The 11,948-nt window shown below is 43.8% G+C and overlaps 1 protein-coding gene and 1 pseudogene across 1 annotated transcript; both read right to left on the bottom strand.

Annotated features, from left to right (window-relative positions):
- Positions 1–268: 268 nt before the first annotated feature.
- On the bottom strand, positions 269–3,249 carry LOC121622395 (annotated as a pseudogene).
- Positions 3,250–5,133: 1,884 nt separating this feature from the next.
- Positions 5,134–10,946, bottom strand: LOC121622004 (alpha-1-antitrypsin homolog). Its single transcript, XM_041958770.1, has 5 exons — positions 10,927–10,946; positions 6,153–6,795; positions 5,744–6,014; positions 5,468–5,615; positions 5,134–5,325 (listed from the first exon to the last, which is right to left on the bottom strand). The coding sequence occupies exons 2-5, from the start codon at positions 6,784–6,786 to the stop codon at positions 5,134–5,136; spliced, it is 1,245 nt and encodes a 414-aa protein (XP_041814704.1). The 5' UTR covers positions 6,787–6,795; positions 10,927–10,946.
- Between the last annotated feature and the right edge of the window lie 1,002 nt (positions 10,947–11,948).

Below are 11,948 nucleotides of genomic sequence, written 5' to 3'. Positions count from 1 at the left end.
GAACAGATCCACATAACTGAGAAGCAGGACGTCGCCACAGTCACTGGACTGTACAGCTGAATCGCAGCCTGTTTAATTCAGTTAAAATGTGCTAATCATGAACACATTACTTGTTATTTCACTTAAATCCTCCATTCATCCAGTCACTGTTTCATCGAGGCATTCCCTTCCACTGTACACTGTTCGCTCCATCCACGACACGCTTCACCTACAGCCAGATAGGAGGATTCAAATGTAGCTTCCACTCCGGCGCCTGATGGAGTCTCCATCACCTTGGCTGGACGATCGTCATGGAGGTGTTGCCTTCGTAGGGCGGCATGTTGATGGCGGTGTGGTCGTCAACGTCCCACGTACGAGGGAGTGGATGGGGAAAGATGACAGGCAGTTTGTCTTAAACTGTGTTGGTGTTTGCTCTACAATCATCGCACCTCATCACAAACTGCTTTATCTGCGGGATTGAACTGGCTTCTTACCTCTGAAGCAGAGATAGCTGATCAGCACCATGCACGTATCAGGGTCCAGATTCCTCACCGTATCTTTTGTCTTGTCCTGGGTTTTATCATGAGTGAATGAATCGTTTACTAAAGTCAACACAGTACCTGATATCCAGCCTTTCCAGAGGACTGGAGCCAGAACGCAGGGCCACGCCGCTACCACCATCCATCTGCTCGTTCCCCCGGCTGCGTCCATGCATGCTGAAAATGTGCTTGTACACTTTATATATTTAAGGCCAAGCTGGAGGACAGCTGACTGTGGGCTTCACCTGCAGACAGCACAGACAGCACAGTGGAGAGGCAGGTAGATGTTCTCTCCCACAGCAGCCTTGGCATTCAGACTTTTGTAGAGGGCAAAAGCTTGTGGCAGCTAATTTCTCCCTCATGGCTGTGTTCTGAGCTGAGGTGGTGGTGGTGGTGGTCTGCCTGGGCTGCAGCCAATAGCAATGCTGCAAGTGTACAACTAGTGAAGATCCCCCGCATCTTTACAACCTGTCTGTATGACAGGAAAAACCAGAGGAAGATGAAGCTGAGCTAAACTATATTTGGTCACAGTAGTATCTGACGAACAACCTCATAAGTAATATTAAAGCCAAGCAAAGGGGAAAAAAAGCATTGAATGACCGTTTTAGAACATGTATATTACATAACAAAGAAAACATTAAAGTTGACAGCATCTAAAGACCCAAAACACTGAAGCAGAACACACTGATGATCTAATCCTAACAGCTTCACACTGCCATTGCAACACACGTTATCAAATTTCATGTCTAATCTTTGCTCACTTACTTCGTAACTTTATGTCCGAGTCCTCAAACTGTTTTTAAAACATTCCACACATTTCATCAGAGGTCCGTGCTTACCGTAAGTGTCCTCTTTGCCGCAGTTTGGCAGAAACTTCACCATTATATTCAGCAGATCGATGAGAGTCAGCTGACGAATCTGTTAAAAATTAACAAGGAGCAGCCTGTGTTGAGAGAGATTTCTGGCACGGCCACCGTCACCTCACTCCAGCACAACTCACTCAGCACAACACGGGTTGGCTGAGTTTTCTCCTAAAGGTTGTGCACACACAAGCCGACGGTAATCATCGCATAATTACAAAAACAAATGATGAGCCTTTGATGGAAATATGAAGCATCTCACTCCAAACACTCGTTTCAAGTCGCTTTGAATCCCTTCTGCAAAAAGAAATGGTCATTTATTTTCAATAAACAGCAATAATAGTGCTGTAAATCGTGTAGCAGCAGGAATGATCTTGACAGTAATATCTGATTTAAAGTCGAATGAGTAAAATAACATGCACCATGTCAGTCGTTAATGACACAATAGTCTTTCACGTTGAACAGTTTGAAACAATTTCTTAACAACAGCTCAGCAGTCAGCATTCCAACATGTTATGAAGGGTATGTTATACAAAAGTCAGCTGGATACAATATATAATGATGTATTTAGACCTTTAGACACCTTTAGACAGGTTCAGATGACTGATGATAACATTTCACTTATTCCTGATTGATCTGTCTGTCTCATTGAGCAAACTGTCCACTATTCATCATCTCCCCGACTGGCTTAATATCACTTTGGCATCTCTGCAGGGCTGTATGAGGTCATACGAGCCAAAATTCCCAAGACCTAAAACAACATGCAGACGGTTGCACACATAGTAACATAGTTCTTAAATTTAATTTGTCACAAACTCAATCACACAAACATGTGCAGTGAAATGCTTTGTTACCCTGTCCAGTACGATTAAGTCATTAAAAGGGAGCAAATGTAAAAATGAAACAGTAATAATATGTATATAAATAATTAGTAGTAACAATGAGCATAATGGTAAAAGACTACATAATCATATACTGTAGATTCAATAAATATAATGGCAGTAGTGTAGTGTACAATGATGTGTTTAATGATTATGGATCATGATCAGGGGATGTAAGAGGGCTGCAATGCACAAGAGTGCTGTCAGCGGTGTTGAAGGGGCATCATGTCGGCTCTAGGCACTCGGCCCCGACACCCTGGCAGCCTGAGACAGGAAGCTCCGTCTGAGCCTCCCTGCACCGGCCGTCAGGCTGTCGGAGCAGTTTCCTCAAGGCAACAGGGTTCATTTTGGCTCCCGATTTTCATTTCATTTCAGTTTTAGTTTCAGTTCAGTTCAATTGGATTTTTTTTTTTTTTTTTTGTATATAATCAAATCACAACCCTCTGAGTCTGTATGTTTTGTCTGTAAATGTGTACTAGTTTAACTCCAGTTTTAGCCATTTGATGTTTTGCCAGTTTCAGCCTAGTTTTAGTAAAAAAAAAAAATAATAATAATTTTAGTCTAGTTTTAGTCGGAGTCATTCTAGTCTCATGCATTTTTTATTTTTATGTCTCATTTTTAGGCAACAGCTGTCGCCCAAATCCCAAAGTCACTAACACCTACTGCACTGTGAAAATGTAGCATCCATTTCCTGTTGTGTGCCTTTTCATGGCAGGATCAGCATCCTCTTCACAGTTGCTGATCCTGGCCGTGAAGAGGATGCTCCTGATGAAGTTCACCGAGATGAAGACAAATTGAGTTGTTGTCATGGTTTCAGGCATACTCAAGGACCCTGACAGTGGTGATGGCTGTTGCCTCTGTTCCAATCTCATCCACTCTCAGCAGAGCCCGGAGGGACACCTGTGGAGGAACCGGGAGGAGGCGGTCTCGCCAGTGCCTGATGTAGTCGTGGTTTATGCAGCCCTTCACCTCTTTTGTGTCGACCGCCATAGAGGTTTTGTCCTGAGGGCGGCACAATGATGGTGATCTGATTTTCAACATCCTGGCAGAAAATGTAGTGATTCTCATTTGTCATCATGAACACTCACAAGAACTGTGGTGGTGTCAATCACCAATCACCATCATCTTTTGTATCTGGAAAGGGAGGAAGGGGAGCGCGCAGTGTCCAGTGTTCTGTAATGTTTTAAAATGTTATAATATGCTGCTACAATAATCATACATAATATTTAAATCATTAGACATAATATTTAAATCATTTCATGCAGTGTCCTAACCTGTTCAACTCATACTCGATCAGCACCAGGACCTTTGCAGGGTCTGGGTCCTCCACCGCATCTCTTGCAAGCAAGTTTGGTAAAGTTGACGTTGAAGATTGAGTTGTAATGTCTGACATCTTTCAGGAACTGACACCGGAGAAGTGAAACCAGACTGCAGGGGCGCGGCATTGTCAGGATCCAACTACTGATTCTCTTGGCTGTGACAAGCACGTCAAAAAGATGCTTCTACATTTCATTGACCAGAATCTGGTTGAAGGAACTGCAGCTCAGGCTGGAGAACAGCTCACTGTCACTGTCACTCTTGGCTGTGTTCAGGAGGGTTGTGCTGGTGATGGTGGTGGTCTGCCCAGGTTACAGCCAGCAATGGTGCTGCAAGTGCACAATGAGAGAAGATACTGTGCACCTTTACTGATTATTACTGTGTTAATTATCACTAAACACAGTAAATCATTGCAGTGTTTGAGAATGAACAATTTTATAATCATGATTCTAAAAAAAAGACCTCAATAACGAGTCTGTTTCATCTGATAACGTGTTGATCTAATGTGATATGATGTGATATAAAGCAGACAGCAGCTAATGGCTCAGTACCTTTGACACAGAATGCTCTAATGAGATCACGTTACCTCTAAACAGCATTACACTTCCATTCTATCACACACTTGATCCCCGCATGTTGAAAGCTTCATTCGACTTACGAAATTTAGATCCAAGTTCTCAAAAATGACATGAAGCATTCAGCATATTTTAATGAGAGCCACGCTCATCATTCATGTCCTCCTTGCTGGGATTGGCAGAAACCTCACCACTACGTACAAGTGATCCAAGAGAGTTAGCTGACAGCTCTATTAAATATTCACTTTCAGTGTCATGTGCCAAGAGATCTCTGGCAAAGTTATCTGCACTAATGCAGCACATCGCTCGGCGCAACGTTGGTGAAGAACCGCTGGTGTGGTGCATTAAATGTGCATGAGCTTACAATAATCATCACACAATTACAGAAATCAAACGATGCACCAGAAATCAGTGGGCGTGGAGGGAAATATGAAGAGACGCTTTCAATACTGTCATTTCCACTTCTTAAAAAACAGTTGGTTCCCTCTCTCTGTAGTTTCTCGCTATTCCGTGCCATGCAACATAAAGCCCCCCTGTTCTGAGTGATTGGACCTGTGAGCTTGATAGAAGATGAGACAGAAAGATTAAAGTAACATAAAACGCCAGGTGTTCGTGACAGTCTTTATTTCACTTCATAATAAACAGTGTTAAGACAGCAATGACACGTTGGCTCAGCGTGTTAGCAGATGCTTCAAGTGATAGACATTTACTCGTGTTTGCATCACATGCAACAGTCAGCTGGATGAAAAATATAGTGATGTTAGACACCTAGCCAGGTTCAGAGGACGTTTCTGTTACCTGATGATCTGCTGTTTGATTCATCAAACTGTCGTCTATTCATCCCACAATACTCTTAACATCACTGTGAGATCTCTACAGGGCTTTCAGATGCTGGGGGAAGAATGAGCTAATGTCCTGAAGCTACTGAAGCTTACTTCAGCGCGAAAATGCAGCACACGTAACATTTATTTCCTCGGCGTCTTTACATGGCTGTGGGGTTGTTGATCTTGCCCATGAAGAGGATGCTCTTAGTCGAGTGCTCCAGGATGAAGGCCAGGAAGGGTCTGTCGAGCGTCATGATTTCAGGCATGCTCATGGGCATGACCTCGATGGTGGTGGCGGCTGCCGCCTCCGTTCCTGTTTCGTCCACGCTCAGCACGGCTTTTTGGGACACCTGTGGAGGAGCGAGGACCAGGCAGTGAGTGAGCGAACAAGCTAGCAATGGGTCTCTGCAACACACTCCGTATATTGTCATGAAATGGGCACTTTCCTTTAACGCTTTCAGTGTCCATAACGAGCATGTTTGCCTCTCCTACCTTTGAGACTTTGAGCTTGACCTCGTCAGACATGCCAGAGAAATCAGCAGTGTCTGCAAACGCATCAGTTATGCCCATTTCTTTCAAAGTGCTGTCCAGGGAGGCATCAGCAGAGATGGAGAATTTTGGCAGGGACAGATCCACGGAGCTGAGAATCAGAACACCACCACCAGTCAGGATATGTAGCTGATTTCCAGCTTGTTTATTCAACTACAGGCGACTCAACTACACTTTACGACCATAGAGGTTCAAGAGAAAATCAGATGAATCACTTACTTCCTGGAGAGTGAGTCATGCCAGTGCTTGATGACGTCCTTGGTGATGAAGCCCTCCACCTCGGTCATCTTGCCTTCATCGGGCAGGACGATCATCATGGAGGTGTTGCCCTTGTAGGGCAGCATGATGACGGTGGTGTGGTTCTCGGCATCCTGATAAAAGTCGTAGCGACCGGACCTCTTCATCATGTCCACCTGAACCGTGGTGGTTCCGTCCACGCGGAAGTCTGCCTTAGCTGTCTGGTCACCATTGAAGGGCTTCTCCCACTGTCCTGAATGATGCAGCGAGGGGGAAGGTAGTTACTGCATGTCAGCTCAAACGATCCTGGTAACATGTTTTAAAATGTTGCAGCAGACTACATGCACAGTCAGTTCATTTGAGAGTTTCTCTGTTTGCGTACGTGTCCTACCTCTGAAGTAGACGTAGTTGATCAGCACCATGGCCATGTCAGAGTCCAAGTCCTTTACCTGGTCTTTGATCTTGCCCTGCGTTTTAGCCGCAATCAGTCTGTTGATCTCAGCTGCGGCCTCAGCAGTTTTGGTAAAGTCGACCTTGACGATCTCGCCGGAGTAGTACTGCTGCACATCCTTCAGGAACTTCTCCAGCGGATTGAAGCCGGTGCGCACCGCGGCAATGTTGCCGACGGCCATCTGCGAATTCTCCTGGCTGTGGCCAAGCATGTGGAAAAGATGCTCGTACCCTTCATTGATCTCTGCCTGAGTGTGAGCGCTGTAGCCCAAGCTGGAGAACAGCTGACTGTGGGTTGCACCGCCGGCCCCTGTAGACAGCATGGCCAGGGCGGCGGAGACGCCCAGCGGCGAGAAGAAGATGTTCTTTCCGGCAGCAGCTTTGGCATTCAGACTTCTATAGAGGGCAAAGGCAAAGTCGGCGTTGGGAGGGGACAGCTTCTCGCAGCTCATTTCTCCCTCGTGGCTGTGGTCAGTGCCATGGCCGTGGTGGTGGTGGTGGTGGTGGTGGTGGTCTGCCCAGGCTGCAGCCAGCAGTAGTGCTGTGAGTGCACAACTAGCGAAGATCCCGCGCATCGTTACAGCCTGTTCAGGGGAACCAAAGGAGGTTAGTTGGGCTCAATACAGTGGGTCACAGTACTATTAGACAATATAGACCCCTGAACCTTTCTAAACAGGTCTGAACAGGACACACTGATATGGTTTAGCTTCTAAGCAGCTCTACGTTTCCAAATTATTATGTATCATGTCACCATGTTTTCAAAGCTTCACTTTCAAACCAGATTTTTATTGATTTATTTTTTACATTTAAAGTTTAAAGTTATATAAAAAAAATGCTGCCATATTTTAGTAAAGTGCCGCACTTACCTTTAACCTCCTCTTTGCCGCAGACAGTTTGCCAGAAACTCCCCCATTATATACAGGAGCGCTGAGAGTCAGCTGACAGTTCGGTCAAAAATTAACCAAGACCAGACCCTATTCTCTGCCCTGAAATATCTTAACTGATGCAACTCAACTCACTGACCACAGCCTGGGTAAAGAACCACTGCTGAGATGATGGGCTGCTGGAAAAAAAAAAAACGTGTGCACGTACGTTTTATAACGTATTGCGTCACATACCTTCACGCTTATATCATCATCGCATACTTCGAAATCCTCTCAGACTGTGTAGTCACTCTGATTTTTTCACCTCATTTCCATTCTGAAACAACTGGTTTGCTTTTTTTTTCATGAAATAGCATGAAGTGGTACTCTAAATCATTCAGCCTTTCATCACTATAACTGGGTAACTGATCCCCTGTTGACTCATTTTAATAACAATGTAGATTTAAAGTAGAAGATAATAGCATGCAAGTACTGCTGAATAAGCTTTATTCTGCTTCATGTTGAGCCATAAAACATAAATGCAATGCAAACAGTTGTCTACAAACTTCATAACACAGCTGGACACCATATACATATACCGATCTGATACTTATGTTTACCTAAATGTTGATTAAATATGTATCTGAGCCATTGAAGTAACTGCTGTAGCCTGATAAATCTGACACAAGCAACTTGAGCCAAATACTCAACGCCCTGATTCATAGCTGAAAGGTTGATAATAAAGATGTCCCACAACAATCCTAAGGAGCACATCCGGGCACATTTTAATGGATCAGCATGAGTTAAAATGAGAAATAAATCAGAATCGTGATCCTTTCTGTACGGTGTCTCGCCCACCTCAGCCCGCTGGTGATGATGCAGCGCTGCTCTCGTTAGCTGCAGCCAGGCTCACACTGCATTTGAGAGTGCGTGAATGGGAAAAACGATTTGGTCACACTGGTGATTGACTCTGTTCTGACAAATTTGCGAAGCCATGATGGCAAGCAGCCTGACGTCTCTCCTCTCTTTCTTATTAACAAAGAGCAGCATACAACACATTGAGGTTGCAGCTTCTCATTTTCACCAGTGGCTTTCAGCAGTTGAAATCAAACATCACCTATCAGCCGCAGATAAGGGATGTTAATTCTCTGAGTAAGCTGATGACGGGGCAAAATTAAACCTGGCTGTCGGGGGTTTGCGTGCTCTCTGCAGCTGGTGTCTGTACTTTGTCACTGATTGTTTTTGAGGTCAAAGGGGCATCGCTCTACAGTGTTTCTGCACAGTGTGAAATTAGTCATCTTGTACAACTTGCTCCAGAGGCTGAAAATCCTGCGGCGCAAAGTCGTGCACGGTCATGAGGGCTGAGACGCCGCAGTTCCTCTCCAGGAGCTGCAGGAGCTGCATGATGCTTGCTGGGAAACAACTTGCCAGTAGATCGAGCTGAGCGCTCATTGGGAGTTTTTAACCCATCCTATTCATGAAACTCGCTCTGCAGAAGTTTCACTCAGAGTGAAACGACAACACTTCCATTATCATTTACCATCATTATCCCCCAGCGTTTATCTAACTTAACCAGCTACAAATGTATTCAATGACTGTGTTTCTGACGACAATTTAATGCTTTTCTGCTTTTTTAAAATTATTTATCTGTTTTAACACTTGAGTCACATTCATTTACAGTGATGTGTTATTTCAATAACAGATTTCAATAAGCTTGGCACACTGTGTAACATGTAAATAAAACAGACTGATCATTAACTAATCCTTTTTGACTTCTATTCAGTTAAAAACGGTCTAGGCAGATTTCGTGGTGCCCCGGCTAAGGCGACAAAGTCCCCGGTCTGGTTCCAGCTGGAGGCCCTTGCAGCATGTCCTATTCTCCTCTCTCCCTCACTGTTTTCTGTCTGCATGTAATTGTCTTAATGTTACCTCCAAGCCAGACTCTGTGTCTTCTAATTCAGAATTCATTCCATCGCTGTTTTTGAAACAAAAAAAATACTGCGGCAATATTATATTATTAATATTCATATTGTAAGATAACTGAGTATCCAAGCTACACAATATTTTAAAGCCAATAAAAAAATACAGCTCCTGTGAAAATTTACAAGTGCGAGGACTTATGTCATCACAACTTCTTCCATATTTATGACGTCTGCCAATGCTTCCTCCTGATGTAGCGCTTCCAGATTCTTGTCTGAAACGTGTCTACACCCTTCTGTCCTGCTGTGATTACAGCTGTGTGTGAGCTAGCCTCAGCCACCCGACTCACTTGACTCCATCCGCTGATGACCTTTCTGCCACACTGGCGTAATGCAGTTTAGTCCATAATAATGAGCAGCTTGGTCTGCAAAACTGTTCAGCGGAGTTGTGACAGCATGGCTATAAAAACCAGCATTGTTGGCACTTAGATCTAAATAAAATCCAGCAGTAATATTAAAAAACAGCTCATAAAGGCAATCATTTAAACTACAAGGTCATCAGTGGGGGTGACCAGCGGCCATCTTGGAAAACGTGTAGACACTCTCAGGCTGGAATAATGAGAGGTTTTCCTGCTCTTTGCATTCTGCCAGCATTTGTGTGCATGCAGCATTTACCCATGATGGTCTGAGGCTTATGGGAAATGATGTTTTTCATTTCTGCATGTGACAATATCTTATGATATGCCCGTAAACCATCCAATGAGGTGCAGGATGGGGTGCAATGTATCAAGCGGGGAAGGGAACAGCGTGGTCGGAAGCTAAGATAAATTTCACTGTTTTGCATGTTTAAATAGATACCTTGACAATATAAATATATAAATTACTTGTAATATTTTTATGTACAAAACAAGTGAAATTCACAGGCAGTAAACCCAGAGACAGCGAGGACGAATACTCCACCTAGCTTATTACTCCTGGAATAATTCGCTATAATTGACAGTAGAATCTACAGTATGAGAATCCATTTAAAACAACATATTGCTGCCAAGTGTAGGGGGTGGAAGGAAGGAGTAGAGGTAAATAAGAAAAGGGCAGTGCTACAAATGCTAATATTTTATGCACTGTAATACTAAAGTGCTTATAGCTGTTCCAAAAGTCCACTCACCAAGACAGGTGAAAATCTAACAATCATAGTAGAGCAAAACGCTGTGACGGGTGGGGTTAGGAGCCAAATGCAGTACCACTCTCTGCTTGCAGAGTTTTATTTCAAACTCGGCGGTGACAGATAAGCAGCAACACTGTTCCTCGTTTTGTGTTGTTTGGTGAGGCACACAACAAACATGCACAGGCAGACGATAACTAGGAAGTGCAGGGCAAAACTTGTAGTCAGAGACAGAAGACTGATCTGTTTACGGGGGAACAGAAGACAAGGCGTAGCCCAAGGCAGACTGGTTCAATAACAGGAGATCAGGCCTAAAGGTAATGCTGCAGAGTCTTGCACGAAGGCAAAGAACAACCCGGCACTGAGTGAGTGTGGGAGAGCATCTTAAACACTGGGCTGATTGGAAATTAAGATCAGGTGAGTGGACAGGTTGGAAGAGTACCGGCTGGGCAGGTGAACAGATTAATGGACACCGTGACAAATGCAGTAATCATATAAATATGTGGATAACACAATCTGGGCACACAATTTTTGGAGAATCCAGGATGGATTGCTGTCTCCCCTCCCCACATCTGGGGCCAGATGCATAAAACTGAAACCATAAGCAGCTGTGATCATCATTAAGTCATCAGACGGCTGATCAGTGAGTAATATACGTAGTGCTCATATTGAAACAGAATTGAAGTTACACTACATTTAAAATTTAGCTTACAAATTCGCATTTGGCTGCAAAAAACAAGTTCTGCAAGGTTTTACTCTAATGTCTCTCACCTTATATTTAATCTCCTTCTCATGGGACTGTCACCAATAGAAATCCTTGTGTGCCCCTGGTGTGATGTATGTGTGAGGTGCACACATTCGCACCACCTATTCCTCCTTTATAAATGCCAGTTTATTATGGCATATACACGGACTCATCGTGAGATCTCTACAGGTCTGTCTGATGCCGAGGGAAAAATGAGCTGATGTCCAGGAGCCGCGAAACCCCGCCGCCGTGTGAAAATGTAACAGTGTTTTATGGCCGTTTTCATTTCTGTCTTGGCGAATGAGCCTAGTTGTTCTTGCAAAGCCATTTCCGATAATTGCATAAGGCGACACAGAGATGTTACAGCAGGAAATGGGTTGCAGAGTGAAAAAATGACAAAAGAGAAAATGCTTTTGTGGTGGAAGAAAAGTGTTTTATGTTTCTTGCAGGAATAGCAAAGATTCAGTCACAGGAATAAATTACTGCTGTTTAAATGTCTTTTCATCATCTTGTGAAAATGGAGGAATGAACTATAAATCATCCTGAAATGTTTGGAAAATTGGAGGTAAAGCAAAACACACTCTGCAACTTCAGTGAAATTGCAGGAAATGTATTTTTTCCCCAATATAAAATGCCATACTATGGAAAAACCAAACCAGTGCTGTTATATAATGTACTATAAGTGAATGCAGTATTATATCTATAGCAAAAGGGAAAAAGGGCAAAAAGGAGAGTGTAAAGTTCACTCTAGCTTAGACTTCTGTAGGATCAATAATTCTCCCTATGAGCAGGACGAGCCCTGTGACACTGTCATAGATTATGAGCATGAATGGTCTGCTAAAGGTGATTCTTGGAGGGACAGAGAAGTCCAGCATGATGTCAGGTCTCCCCCCGTCTTCTGACTTGGTCTCTTCCATCTCCAGCATGACTTCATGAGGAGCCTGAGTGTAACGACACAGAAACAGGAGCAGTGAGGGAACAGATGTAAAGAAATAGACTGAGTGAAGTGTACGTTTTTAAGAAAGGGAGGTGAGGAAAGAGCATAGCT

This window comes from Chelmon rostratus, chromosome 18 (genome assembly GCF_017976325.1).
Source record: "Chelmon rostratus isolate fCheRos1 chromosome 18, fCheRos1.pri, whole genome shotgun sequence".
Classification (NCBI taxonomy): Eukaryota; Metazoa; Chordata; class Actinopteri; order Chaetodontiformes; family Chaetodontidae; genus Chelmon; species Chelmon rostratus.
The sequence above is the reverse complement of the archived record's forward strand: the minus strand, read 5'-3'. Positions and strand labels throughout refer to the sequence as shown.

Bases quoted from the DNA above. Each gene is read 5' to 3' on its own strand.
- LOC121622004 (XM_041958770.1), bottom strand. From the start codon at position 6,786: ATGCGCGGGATCTTCGCTAGTTGTGCACTCACAGCACTACTGCTGGCT. The intron at 6,015-6,152 runs GTAGGACACGTA...TGCATCATTCAG, and splicing joins CAACTACGTCTACTTCAGAG to GACAGTGGGAGAAGCCCTTC. The intron at 5,616-5,743 runs GTAAGTGATTCA...TCTGATTCTCAG, and splicing joins CATGACTCACTCTCCAGGAA to CTCCGTGGATCTGTCCCTGC.